Source organism: Macaca mulatta, chromosome 4 (assembly GCF_049350105.2).
Source record: "Macaca mulatta isolate MMU2019108-1 chromosome 4, T2T-MMU8v2.0, whole genome shotgun sequence".
In the NCBI taxonomy this organism is placed as follows: domain Eukaryota; kingdom Metazoa; phylum Chordata; class Mammalia; order Primates; family Cercopithecidae; genus Macaca; species Macaca mulatta.
The window spans coordinates 106,097,205-106,110,787 of NC_133409.1; the positions used below are offsets into that span (position 1 = coordinate 106,097,205).

General features: G+C 39.5%; 1 protein-coding gene across 4 annotated transcripts in view; it reads right to left on the reverse strand.

The window, feature by feature from the left end:
- Positions 1-13,583, reverse strand: part of SH3BGRL2 (SH3 domain binding glutamate rich protein like 2) — a 71,636-nt gene that overhangs the window by 16,225 nt on the left and 41,828 nt on the right. For 2 of the 4 annotated variants that reach the window (XR_013416312.1, XR_013416311.1), the window contains exons 1-2: positions 12,816-12,932; positions 11,155-11,340 (exon numbers count right to left, since the gene is read on the reverse strand). Coding sequence is in view for 2 of the 4 variants with exons in the window: in XM_028847398.2 (XP_028703231.1) it covers positions 11,155-11,340; positions 12,816-12,905 (276 nt within the window). In the remaining 2 variants the exon portion in view is untranslated. Of the gene's footprint in view, positions 1-11,154; positions 11,341-12,815; positions 12,933-13,583 lie in introns of those variants that run through there. The other 2 variants (XM_028847398.2, XM_015136833.3) reach the window with 2 other exon arrangements.

A 13,583-nucleotide genomic window follows, 5' to 3' on the forward strand; every position in this document is an offset into this window, starting at 1 on the left:
AGAAATGAGAGAAGCTATAAGAATGTCAATTTCTCTTCAACTTTCAAAGGAAAAAGTAAATACTATCCAATATTTAAAATCAAGGGATATAGATATTAATGCATGAATGGCAATAACTTAGAAAAATGACAAAGTAGAGCCTCATGAAAAGGCTACATGTTGGGGAAATGAGGGAAGCTGCATTAAAGAAGAGCAGAGGAAAACCAACTTTTCACTTTCGACCCTTTCTCTTGACATTGATATTAACAAGTCCTGATTGTCTTAACAGTTTTGTTCTCTCTTCATTAACTCCAATTGCATAAGGCTCAGAAAGAGAGAGAATTTGAAACAGAAAGAAAACCACCAGTTTGGATATTAGTTAAGATATACTGCTAGTCATGCAACTGGGGAGGCCTCAAACTGTCTGGATGAAAGCTTTCAGTATTCACAGCACAAGTCATCATTTTTATGAAAGGCACATCCCAGGAATTCATCACTGTAGAATATTAAGGCAAACAACTCAGGAAGGTGAAAATGGGAGATTAAACATTTATAGACGGAAGAATAAAAGCTAGAGTTATACCGAAAAGATAAAACAGCAGAGAATATCTAATTACATCGCTGTGCTTCCGGGCACGCAGCTGACCAGCAATCAACCATAAAGGGGAATTTGTATCACACCCTCTCTACTACTCAACTTTCCCCTCCTGGTATCTGGAAAGATGCCACATAGGAATATTTACAGGAAAATATCTGATGTAGAAGATTCTCCTTGAATAGATAACTGATCTTTTAGACACAAGGCCTTGGAATACAGATTTTCAAATGCAGATAAATGTTCCTAAGAAAATGCTACCTGTGGGATAGGTGAGCTTCTAACAGAGTTAGTTTTCTAAACGGATTTCATCGTAAAATTTTAAAAGTAGATTCAATAAGATTGCTTTTAACAATCTGGCTTTGAACTTTATTAATAAAATGGGAATGCAGCACAGTCTGGCTTAACGGACTTCAAACTATATACTGCAAATGCTCAGAACCTTGACAAGGCATGTCCCAACAGAATGGGCTGGCTACCTCCTGAGCTGAAAACACCTGTGTAGGTATTTACTCATTCATACAACCATGTTTGTTAGGTATGTTCTGTGTTCCTAGCAACCTAATGGATACCACATACTAAGATAAATAGGGTAAAGGTGAGCACACGGTGCTTGGAAACCAACTGAAGGCAAAGACATGAAAAAAACCTATAACTATCATAATAGCAATAATAAGGCACAAGTTTGCTGGGCATGGGGGAGAGGAACTAATAACCAGAGTCCTAGTTAATTAGAGAAAGTGTAATAACAACACACCTTTGGATTGAGCTTTGAGAGAAAAACAGGGCAGAATTATGGAGGATGTAAAAATTATAGGATTTGGTAATCAACTGGGTATATGAGGTAAGGAAGATCAGTGTAGGGTGATTTTTTAGGGCTTTCCCTTAAGTATCATATAGTAGATGTAGCCATTAGCCCTAAATAAATAACATCTATATCTTCAAACTAGAGCACAATCTCCTGTGGATAATAGTTACAATTTTGGACTTTTGCTTTTTTTTCTTCTCACTGACTCTAAACAGAACTCTAGTAACACGTTATTACTGCAGACAGGCTACGAGGTAGGTCAAAATTTCTGTCCATTGTTTTGTTCTACTCCATTCTACCAGATGACACACTCAATTGTCAGGACAGAGACCTGGGAAACAGCCAATCCAGTGTTTCTCAAATATATCCACTAAGGAACTCCAAAAGGCAGAGGGAAATGTGAATGGAATGTCCAGAGCAGGGGCAGACGGTGGAAGGGACTGTGAGCTAAGAAGGATGTTTACGGCCAGCAGCGGTGGCTCATGCCCGTAATCTCAGCACTTTGGGAGGCTGAGGCGGGTGGATCACAAGGTCAGGATATAAAGACCTGGTCAACATGGTGAAACCCCACCTCTACCAAATATACAAAAATTAGCCAGGCATGGTGGCGTGTGCCTGCAGTCCCAGCTACTCGAGAGGCTGAGGCAGGAAAATTGCTTGAACCTGGCTGCAGTGAGTGGTGATTGTGCCACTGCACTCCAGCCTGGGCAACAAAACGATACTCCATCTCAAAAAAAAAAAGGAAAGATGTTTGTATTTGTAAAGGTTGAAAAACAAAATAAAAACAACTAATAAAAACCAAAACAGAAATGAATATGCAATAGAGAACTACATGGCCCTCAAAGTCTAAAATATTTACTAGGTGGCTTGATCCCTGATCTAGAGGATTGAAGCACGGATTTTGAAGCAGGCCCCACAGATGTGAAATTCCTTTGAACCTTTGTTTAATCTTAAAACTTAATGGAAATGAGACATCTTGACTTATAATATGCCAGTTTTCTTTTTATTGTTATTATACTCTAAGTTCTAGGGCACATGTGCAGGTTTTTTACATAGGTATACATGTACCATATTGGTTTGCTGCACCCATCAACTCATCATTTACATTAGGTATTTCTCCTACTGCTATCCCTCCCCTAGCTCCCTACCCCCCGACAGATTCTGGTATGTGATATTCTCCGCCCCGTGTCCAAGTGATCTCATTGTTCAGTTCCCACCTATGAGTGAGAACATGTGGTGTTTAATTTTCTGTCCTGGTGATAGTTTGCTGAGAATGATGGTTTCCAGCTTCATCCATGTCCCTGCAAAGGACATGAACTCATCCTTTTTTATGGCTGCATGGTATTCCATGGTGTATATGTGCCACATTTTCTTAATCCAGTCTATCATTGATGGACATTTGGGTTGGTTCCAAGTCTCTGCTATTGTGAATAGTGCTGCAATAAACATACATGTGCATGTGTCTTTATAGTACCAGTGTTTGTTTTGCTATTAAAAATATTAAGTTTTGCAACATGGTGAAAATCTTCAAGTCAAGTGGATGTTCTGGGCAGATGGGCAGTCTTTATTCTCTGACTTTGGGCACCCCCAGGTACTGAGAAACCCAACTCTGGTTTTATCAGCAACACATATAATAATCATCTTGTCATGGAGGGAGACAAGGAGATGTGTTAGCATTTTCTTACCATTTGTGGAGGCTCAGAAGCACAGCCCAAGCACAACTAAGTGTATACAGTTGCAATTGTTCTCAAGTGCAGTGTTTATGTAAGACTTTTGGGAACAATGTCTTGGGATCATATGTTTTAAGTGCATTTGGGATCTTTTCTGAAGCATGAAGAACCTAATCCCATTATTGGGACTCCAGCGTGGGCTACAGAGCGAGACACCATCTCAAAAAAAAAAATAATAATTACAAAGAGGCAATATATAAAGCAAATAAATAACTGAAAAAGAAAATTAAGAAAACAATTTTATTTACAACAGCATCAAAAATAATAAAATAGGAATAAACCTAACTAAGTGGCAAAAGATTTGTACACTGAAAACTACAAAACATGCTGAAAAAATGTAAAGGAGATTCAAATAAATGGATATCCCATGTTCATGGATTAGAAGATAATATTACAGATGTCAATAATACCCAAGCAATCTATAGATTCAACATGATCCCTATTAAAATTTCAACAGCAGTTTTTGCAGAAATAGAAAAAAAACTCATCCTAAAATTCATATGGCAAATCAACGGACCCTGAAGAGCCAAAACAATTTTGAAAAAGAACAAAGTTAAAGGACTTACACTTTCTGATTTCAAAACATATTACAAAGCTATAGTCATCAAACAGTGTGATACTACATAGAGACATACATATAGACTAATGGCACAGAACAGAGAGTCCAAAATAAACCCTTCTATATATGGTCAAATAACAGACAAGCATACCAAGACCATTCATTGAGAAAAAAGATGGTCTTGGCCGGGCGCGGTGGCTCAAGCCTGTAATCCCAGCACTTTGGGAGGCCGAGACGGGTGGATCACGAGGTCAGGAGATCGAGACCATCCTGGCTAACACAGTGAAACCCCGTCTCTACTAAAAAATACAAAAAAATAGCCGGGCGAGGAGGCGGGCACCTGTAGTCCCAGCTACTCGGGGGGCTAAGGCAGGAGAATGGCGCAAACCCAGGAGGCGGAGCTTGCAGTGAGCTGAGATCCAGCCACTGCACTCCAGCCTGGGCGACGGAGCCAGACTCCGTCTCAAAAAAAAAAAAAAAAAAAAAAAAAAGATGGTCTCTTCAACAGTATTGGGAAAACTGGGTATCTACATGCAAAAGAATGAAGTTAGAACCTAATGTTACACTAGGTACAAAAGCTAACTTGAAACAGATTAAAGACATAAACCCAAGGCCCAAAACTATAAAACTTCTAGAAGAAAACACAGGGGAAAAGCTCCATGACATTGGATTTGGCAAACAATGATTTCCCAGATATGATACCAAAAGCACAAGTAACAAGAGCAAAAACAGACAAACGGGACTACATTAAGCTTAAAACCTTTTGTTCATCAAAGGACACAATCAACAGAGTGAAAAGGCAACTTATGGAGTGGGGGAAAATATTTGCCAATCAGATAAGGGATTAATATCCAAATATATAAAGGACACCAACAGCTCAAAAACAAAAAAATCAAATAACCTAATTTTAAAATGAGCAAAGAACCTGAACAGATACTTTTTCAAAGATAATATACAAATGGCTAACAAATACATTCAAAAGATGCTCAACATCGCTAATCATCAGAGATATGCAAATCAAAACCACAATGAGTTATCACCTCACACTCATTAGAGTAGATACCATCTAAAAAATAACAAAAAATAACAAGTGTTGGTGAGGATGTGTAGAAGTTAGAACCTCTCTGCAATGTTGGTAGGTAATCTTGGTAGGCAAAATGGTACAATTGCTATAGAAAATAATTTGGCTATTCCTCCCAAAATTAAAAATAGAACTACCATACAATCTAGCAATCTCACTTCTAGATATATATTTAAAAGAAACTATCAATAGAGTAAACAGCCTACAAATGGGAGAAAATATTCACAAACTATGCTTCTGACAAAGGTCTAATATCCAGAATTTATAAGGAACTTAAATCAACAAGCAAAAAACAAATAATCCCATTAAAAGGACATGAACAGACACTTCTCAAAAGAATACATAAAAGCAGCCAAAAAAAACACGAAAAAATGTTCATCATCACTAATCATTAGAGAAATGCAAATCAAAATCACAATGAGATACCATCTCACATCAGTGAGAATGGCCAACAGAAAACCAAATACTGCATGTTCTCACATACATATGGGAGCTGAACATCGAGGACCCACGGACATAAAATGCGAACAATTGACACTGCAAACTACTAGAGTGGGAAGGGAAGTGGATATGGGTCAAAAAACTACCTATTGGGTACTATGCTCACTATCTTAGTGAAATATACCCATGTAACGCACCTGTACATGTACTCCCTGTATCTAAAATAAAAGAAATATAAAATAATTTTAAAAATTAAAAGAACTGAAAACAGGGTTTCAAAGAGATATCTGCACTCCCATGTTCATAGCAGCACTATTCACAATAGCCAAGAGGTGAATGTAATCCAAATGTCCATCAATGGATGAATAAATAAACAAAATGTGGCAAATACATACAATGGAATACTATGCTGTCTTGATAAGGAAGGAAATCTTGTCACATGCTACGAAGATATTATGCCAAGTGAAAGAAGCCAGTTGCAAAAAGACAAGTAGTGTGTGATTCCACTTAGTTGAACTATCTAAAGTAGATACTTTATAGAGAGAAAGTGGAATAGTGGTTACCAGGAGCTGAGGAAGGGGGCAAAGGGGAGTTGTTTAATGGATATAGAGTTTCAGATCTGCAAGATGAAAAAGTTCTAGGGATCTGCTTCACAACAATGTAAATATATTTAATACTACTGAACTGTACACTTAAAAGTGCTTAAGATAGTAGGTGTTATATGTTTTTATCACAATAAAGAAAATTTTTAGGCTGGGCACGGTGGCTCACGCCTGTAATCCCAGCACTTTAGGAGGCCGAGGCAGGCGGATTATGAGGTCAGGAGATGGAGACCATCCTGGCTAACACAGTGAAACCCCATCTCTACTAAAGAATACAAAAAATTAGCCAGGCGTAGTGGCGAGCGCCTATAGTCCCAGCTACTTGGGAGGCTGAGGCAGGAGAATGGCGTGAACCCAGGAGGTGGAGGTTGCAGTGAGCCGAGATTGCGCCACTGCACTCCAGCCTGGGGCAGAGCAAGACTCCGTCTCAAAAAAAAACAAAGAAAATTTTTAAATTCATAAAAATATATAAAGAAATCCAAATCACCTGTTTGCTGAATAGAGAGAGAAAAGAAATGAAAGGGGAGTAGGTACTTTCCTTTAGTGTAAGTGGGTAAGTTTTCATTTCTGATGAATTGCACAAATGCCAGTTCCACAGAGAGAGAACAAAGGGTTAAAACCTTGGACATGAGGCCCAGAGCTTTCTAAAATGCACTACAATTCATCATAAAAGCCAAAGTGTTGAATCCTTTACCTTTAGAATCTCGTCACCCACATTCTCAGAGAAGGAAGAATCCTGCTCACAGTAAGAATTGATTCCACTCCACGGAATCAACAGGAATAAGTTGTGCCAGTTTGGGTTCTTGATGCAAATAACTGAGAAAGACACTAGCAACTTTGAGGGAAAGGAATTATGGAGGTATCACAGGGAGTTGGCAAGACTCTATGTCAAAACTAGAGGACCAGTTCAGAAAACAGAAGGAATTTCCCTGTCTGGGTAGCCAAGAATATACTCATGTCACACCCCAGATCAGCTCCATAAGGACACCAGCCACAGCTATGGTTGGCCCCATCCCCCCGGACACTCACTGCCACAAACAACCTCCAACTGACCCTGTATTTCTACATCATCCCCTCAATGTTCAAATTCTGGGGTAGAAAAAACTGATTGGTCATGCCAGGGAGATTCCATTCAGTGGGGAACTCTTACCAAAAGGCAAGATATTCAACTGCTAAATGAAAGAGAGGGCAATTGTCCACACTGGTTACCAAGTAGCTTAGCAGCTGTTTACTCTATGTCTCACATGCCTAGCTCATCCAGGTTAAAATAAAGTAATAAATTTCTAATTCCAGGAAACAGAATAAGAATGTACAAGCTTTCTAGATCATGTCATTCGCAATGTAGTAGGTTTCCACAGGTTAACCAACCAGATGAGACCAGTCAGAAACTACCACTAGGTAAAGCAAGGTGTACAGAAGCAGGTGAGATGAACAAGGCCTGTGGTTAGTTGCCCTCTAATGCTTGGGTCAAAGTCAAATTTACCTAACCTTGATAAGAGCCGACACTGTCTCAAAACTCTCACCAGAACAGACTATGATGACGGTGCGTACGCCAACAACTGTCGTGACCACCACCACGGGACTAACACCGTTCAAGCAGAGAAGATGCCATTTACCTGGCACAGTCTAATCAATATACAATATAAACCTCTAACCAGCTCCCAGAGAGTCTACTTGAAAAAATTTCCACAGACTCCAAAGGGCAAAGATACATAGAGAGCTAGAAGTCATAAAAAGATAAAAATAAGGTGAGTAAGATTAACTGTATTTTACATTATATTATTTTATTCATTCAATATATTCCTCTATTCAAACAGCACTATCTGCTTTTATGATGATAGAACATAGATGTCTCTACTTCCTTTTTCTCCGTAAGTCAACAAAACAACAAAGATTTTCAAAATAGAGCCAGGAGATTCGATCTAAAGGCCTGAACCACAAAATAAGCAGTAAGTGGGAAGAGAAATGGTGAGAGATCTTAGAAAAAAGAGAATGGTCAAAACTCAATGTCTGCAGAAGTACTATCAACAAGAAGCAAGCTGTAGGGCTCCAGAAAAGGTCAGGAACTGGAGGCATCATCTATTGTGAAGGTACGGTGAGTGGGCAAAAGCAGAAAACAGAAAAATTGTTTGAAAGTCTGTATAAGCAGCAGTTAGATCCCAGGATGCCTCACGCTCCTTGAAGGAGCTAGAAGATATAAATACATTAATAATAAACATGGCTTGAGGGAAGCAAAAAAACGTATACACATGGGCACTGAAGAGAGACTGAAAACAGGGATAGGAAGTGAAAATCTGCATGCTAGAGAGTGAGACCTTCCATTTCCCTCACCCTACAGGTCCAGAACTCCAATAGCCAGGTAGAGATTCCCAAAGTAGGAGACTCAAAGGCCATTCTCTGGAAAAATTAAACCATCATCTGAGAAAGGACCTACTGAGAAAAGATACTACTATCAATATTTGCAATGAGAATGCTAACAGGCTACTGAGGCATCCCACAGGGAAACAAGCCTGCATTCATATAAGACACATACGCAGCTTCTAGTGAGCTTCCTAGTCTCACCTCTTACATGAACAAAAGACAAGGATCGACATACATCTAAGGAAAGCCCACCCCACCTGAGAAAAATAACCAAAACAAAGTGGAAAAAAAAAATCAGTGAAAACAGGAACAACACAGTAACAGAAGAAAACTTCAAACAAATCATATTTAATATCTTTAGTTAAGATCTTGTATTTATTTAATAGAAATACAACATTATTAAAAAGAATCACAGAGCAGGAAATGGGGAGAAAAGGACAAAAATTCATTGAAAGGATTTTGTGCTTTCTCAGAAAGATCAAAAATCAAATAGGTGGACATTAGAAAAAAAAGATTAAAGTATTAGAAAATCAATGTAAGAAATCCAATATCCAAATTAATAGGCACTCAAGAGAAAGGGAACAAGGAAAAAAGTAGGGAGACAATTTTCAGAAAAAATAATATAAGAACACATGTAATCAGCAATCACAGAATTTCTTAAAAGGCATACCAAGCACTCAGCACAATGAATGAAAAATAGCTCATACCATAGTAATTCACCAAAAGATGTGGTGAATACATATATGAATAAGAGATTAAAATTTTTCATAGAAAAAACTGACAAAAACATATAAACAATCAAGGAAAACGGCATTAGACATCTCAATTGTAGCACTGAAAACTAGGGGACACTGAATCAATATCATCAAAATCCTTTCCAACCTAGAATTCTGTACCCAGAAACTACCATTAAACCCTAAGACTAGAAAAGCATTTTTATCAGGGGCCGGGCGCGGTGGCTCAAGCCTGTAATCCCAGCACTTTGGGAGGCCGAGACGGGTGGATCACGAGGTCAGGAGATCGAGACCATCCTGGCTAACACGGTGAAACCCCGTCTCTACTAAAAATACAAAAAAAACTAGCCGGGCGAGGTGGCAGGCGCCTGTAGTCCCAGCTACTCGGGAGGCTGAGGCAGGAGAATGGCATGAACCCGGGAGGCGGAGCTTGCAGTGAGCTGAGATCCGGCCACTGCACTCCAGCCTGGGTGACAGAGCGAGACTCCGTCTCAAAAAAAAAAAAAAAAAAAAAAAGAAAAGCATTTTTATCGCCTCGAAGTCTGAAGGACAGAAAACTGCTAGATTTTTGTTTTAAGCCTTCTAGCACTATTTGACTTACAGCTTTATTTTATTTTGAACTGTATACTTTGCAAACATTTTCAGCTATTACATCATTTAGGTCTGCAGGCACAAGAGTACATTTTATATCCTTGCTAATCATGAATAAAATACACCCTTGGTTACCACACACTTCTCTCAATAAAATATAAAATAATGATATTAGAAATCCCATAAAATAACAGCCTTCATTTTTATATAATAATATGCTTAAGAAATGCTTTCGAAACTATCACAAAGTAAGACAGATACTATCCCTTGCTTAAAGATAAGAAAACTTGGGCTTTTAAAAAGATAAGTAACTTTCCAAAGCTGTCCCAGATGACATAAGGCAGAACTAGAACTCAGTTATGTCTAACGCCATGTTCAGGATTCTCCTCAGGATGCTACAGGTAAGAATTCTCTGTATAATCTACACACGGCTTTATGTTGCAACTCCTCATTCTCCATTATGCACGTGGGGGAAGGGATTGTTTTCCTTGAAGCCACCAAAGGCTCTCTGTTATTCCTTTCCTCCATGCCAATTACAGCCTAGTATTTATTTCATCTCAAGCATCTCAGCTCTGTGGCTCCTTCTTCTTTAGACCGTCCTTAAATAACTATAGTACAGGTCCAAAAATAAACACTGACTTAGATACTCAGAGATATGGAAAAAGGCAAATCCTAACTTACTCTTTAGACAGAAGTTTCTCAACTATTTTTTTTTTTTTTTTTTGGAGACGGAGTCTCGCTCTGTCGCCCAGGCTGGAGTGCAGTGGCCGGATCTCAGCTCACTGCAAGCTCCGCCTCCCGGGTTTACGCCATTCTCCTGCCTCAGCCTTCCCGAGTAGCTGGGACTACAGGCGCCCACCACCTCGCCCGGCTAGTTTTTTTTTGTATTTTTTAGTAGAGACGGGGTTTCACTGTGTTAGCCAGGATGGTCTCGATCTCCTGACCTCGTGATCCGCCCGTCTCAGCCTCCCAAAGTGCTGGGATTACAGGCTTGAGCCACCGCGCCCGGCCTCAACTATTTTTCTTAACCTAAGGAGTAAGAAAGTAGGTAGATAAATAGATGAAAGTGACTTCTTCATCTTCTCCTATGCTACATGCAGCAGGAAAGCACTCAATATATGTTCATATATGAGGTGCACTGATATTCTTAATCATCCCTCTGGCTCATTATCATAAGAAATGGAACTCTGGTTTACAATCAGCTATTAGCAGTTATTTATACCATAAAGGGATATTCAAAGATAATTATTCCCCTCTACTACTCTGCCCCCTAAAATGTATTAATCAAAAAATAATTTGATTAATAATTTAATAATAAAATGATTATTTTTAATGCTTCAAAATTTAGAACAGAATACACACATACATACATGCATACAAACACACACACACAGAGCTTCCCTTCCTACTGCTGTTCCCAAAGCAAAGACAGAGCTCAGACCGACAGACACATGTGCACTCACATTCACATACCACACAGCCCTTGCACATACATACACAGTCCACAACCTTGGACTCACATCCCTTCTCAACTTCACCCTCTGTTAGACTTGCGGACCTGAATGGGCATTGGGTGAAGTCACAGTCTTCACTGGAAAAACCCACCTGAACTCTAAGTGACATGTGTTTTGAATAATAAAAAGAAACAGCATGATAACAGTCTAGCCACTTACTCCACAGTATCGGTCGCCATTAAATATCTGAGGGGGCAGGGGGTTGCCCTGAGTGGGTTTCTTTTCCGGGGGGACGTTTTTGTACATCCACTGCCTCTGTTCTTCTGACATTGTGATATCCACCTCCTCAAACTCTATCTTGTTGGCTTCCAGAAATCTAACCACATCTTGCTGCTTCTTCTTTATCTAAAGAGAGAAGACAAACAAATAAGTAGAAATCCTTATCTGAAACAGTAGGTATATACTTCCAAACTGAACTAGATTTATGTCATTGATACATAAAAAGAGGTGATTTATGTAGGTGTCACACACTGTCCACTCACTAGATACCCAGTGGAGGACTAAGCCAGTCCCAACACAGTTGTTTCTTTGATGATGTCGTTCTGTTTTGAGATGGAGTTTCTATGTTGCCCAAGCTGGTCTCAAACTCCTAGGCTCCAGTAATCTACCCACCTCAGCCTCCCAAAGTGCTGGGATTGCAGGTATGAGCCACCGCACCTGGTCACTAACACAGTCATTTCTTCAACCTAGACTGCCCAGAACTCCAGAGCACAATCCAGGTGGCTTGGAAAGAATGGACTATGAGATGAGAGAGTGACTTAGTTCTCAGTGGGCCATAACCACTCCCCATCCCATCCCCAACCCCACCCGCACCCTTGCAAGAAGTTGACATTTATAGTCATAAAAGCTCCCTTTGCCCAAAACCATCTGAAAACCATGTATAGCCCATCTGAGATGTCGACATTTCATTGATTCATGACAGCAGCAACATTTTTATTCTCCTCAGCAGCCTTCTTCAGAAATTCCACAGCTGTAGCCACTACCATGAAAGCATCCTTTCATCAATTCACAGGAGAAAAATGTTCTTCACTTCTAACGTGAGAGTAAACAACGAATATCATCTTACTTTGAACTCTGTTTCTTAACCCTTTTCATTCCTCTGATCTTTCACTTTTCCTTCTTCAGTCACTAGGGGTCAGATGTGCTCTTGAGGAGCTGCAAATCCATCTGCAGTTTTCAAAATGTTGCCTACCTTCTTAAGAGTACCTATTAACTAATTGAAATGGAATGAAAACACAGTAGTCTCTCCTTATCCATGGGGGACACATTCCAAGACCCCCAGAAGACACCTGAAATGGCAGATAGTGCCAAACCAATATATATATGCTCTATTTTTTTAATCTGATGACCAGGAGGCATGTCCAGGTTTGTGCTTTAAAGAGATCACCTTAACACTATGCAGCTTATAAAGAAAAAAAAGAGAAGCTCTGTATGTACTGTTAACGCTGTTATGAAAAGCTCTCCAAGACATATTAGTAGGTTAAAAAGAAAAACAAGGAGCCGAACTATATGTAGACTAAGGTCACTTTAAAAAAAAAATGGAGAAAAATAAGAACACAGTCATATTTGCTTGTTTTTATATTGTTTTAAAAAATTCCTGAAGGTCATATAAGAAACTAACAGAAGCGGTTAACCAAGGGCTGGGGGAGCAGGAATTGGGTAACGACACAACGTGGGAGCAAGAGTTTTACTTTAAAATGTTTTGAATATTATAATAAATGTGTTAATATTCAAAAGAGTAAACAGAAGAAATGTATTGCAATGAGAGAGAGGTGGCACCCTAGCTTCCACAGAACAGCTTGGAGGATGGCAGTACATACCACAGAGATGCCCTGTTTTATACAAATCACGTTTTCCCAGTGTGACATGAAGCAGAACTCAAAGCATTTTGTTGAGTCACTGGCTTCCATAATTCACTTATAAGAAAGGGCAGATTGCTTAAAAAGAAGAAATGAAAAAAACAAAACAGTTAAAACCTTAGAAAATTAGCTAGTACTATAGCAAATCACCCAAATAACAAGGTAGGAGAAACTTAACCCAGAGAAGGAAGTTTTCAAGTGGATGTTTGTGACATTAGCATCAGGAAGGAAGATGTGTCACACTACCACAGCCTGTTTGTCAGGTCTGCAGAGGTGAACATAACCTGGAACTGGGAGCACTCAACCTAGGGTGGCGGGGGCAGGCTGTTCAGGAAGCAGGAACTTAGAGGAAGACACCAGCCAGCCTACTAGGTGGGGCCCAGGTAACAGAGAGGCTTCCCATGAGGCAACAGGAAGCCATCAAGGGCACTTCATGTGCTGGGCTTAATTCCAGAGTCCAAATAACCATAACATACACAATCATTTCCTTCACACAATGAATTTTTTATTCTCCCCACACTTCAACTCTTCTGAAATGAAATGCATCTTACAATCAATATCAAAAGGAATTTCCTGAGCAAATAGAAGAGAAGTAAATTGTGGGCCAACAGTCACTGCTTTCATCTATGTCATTTTGTTTGTTTGTTTGTTTTGTTTTGTTTTGAGACAGAGTTTCGCTCTTGTTGCACAGACTGGAATGCAAAGGCACAATCTCGGCTTACCGCAACC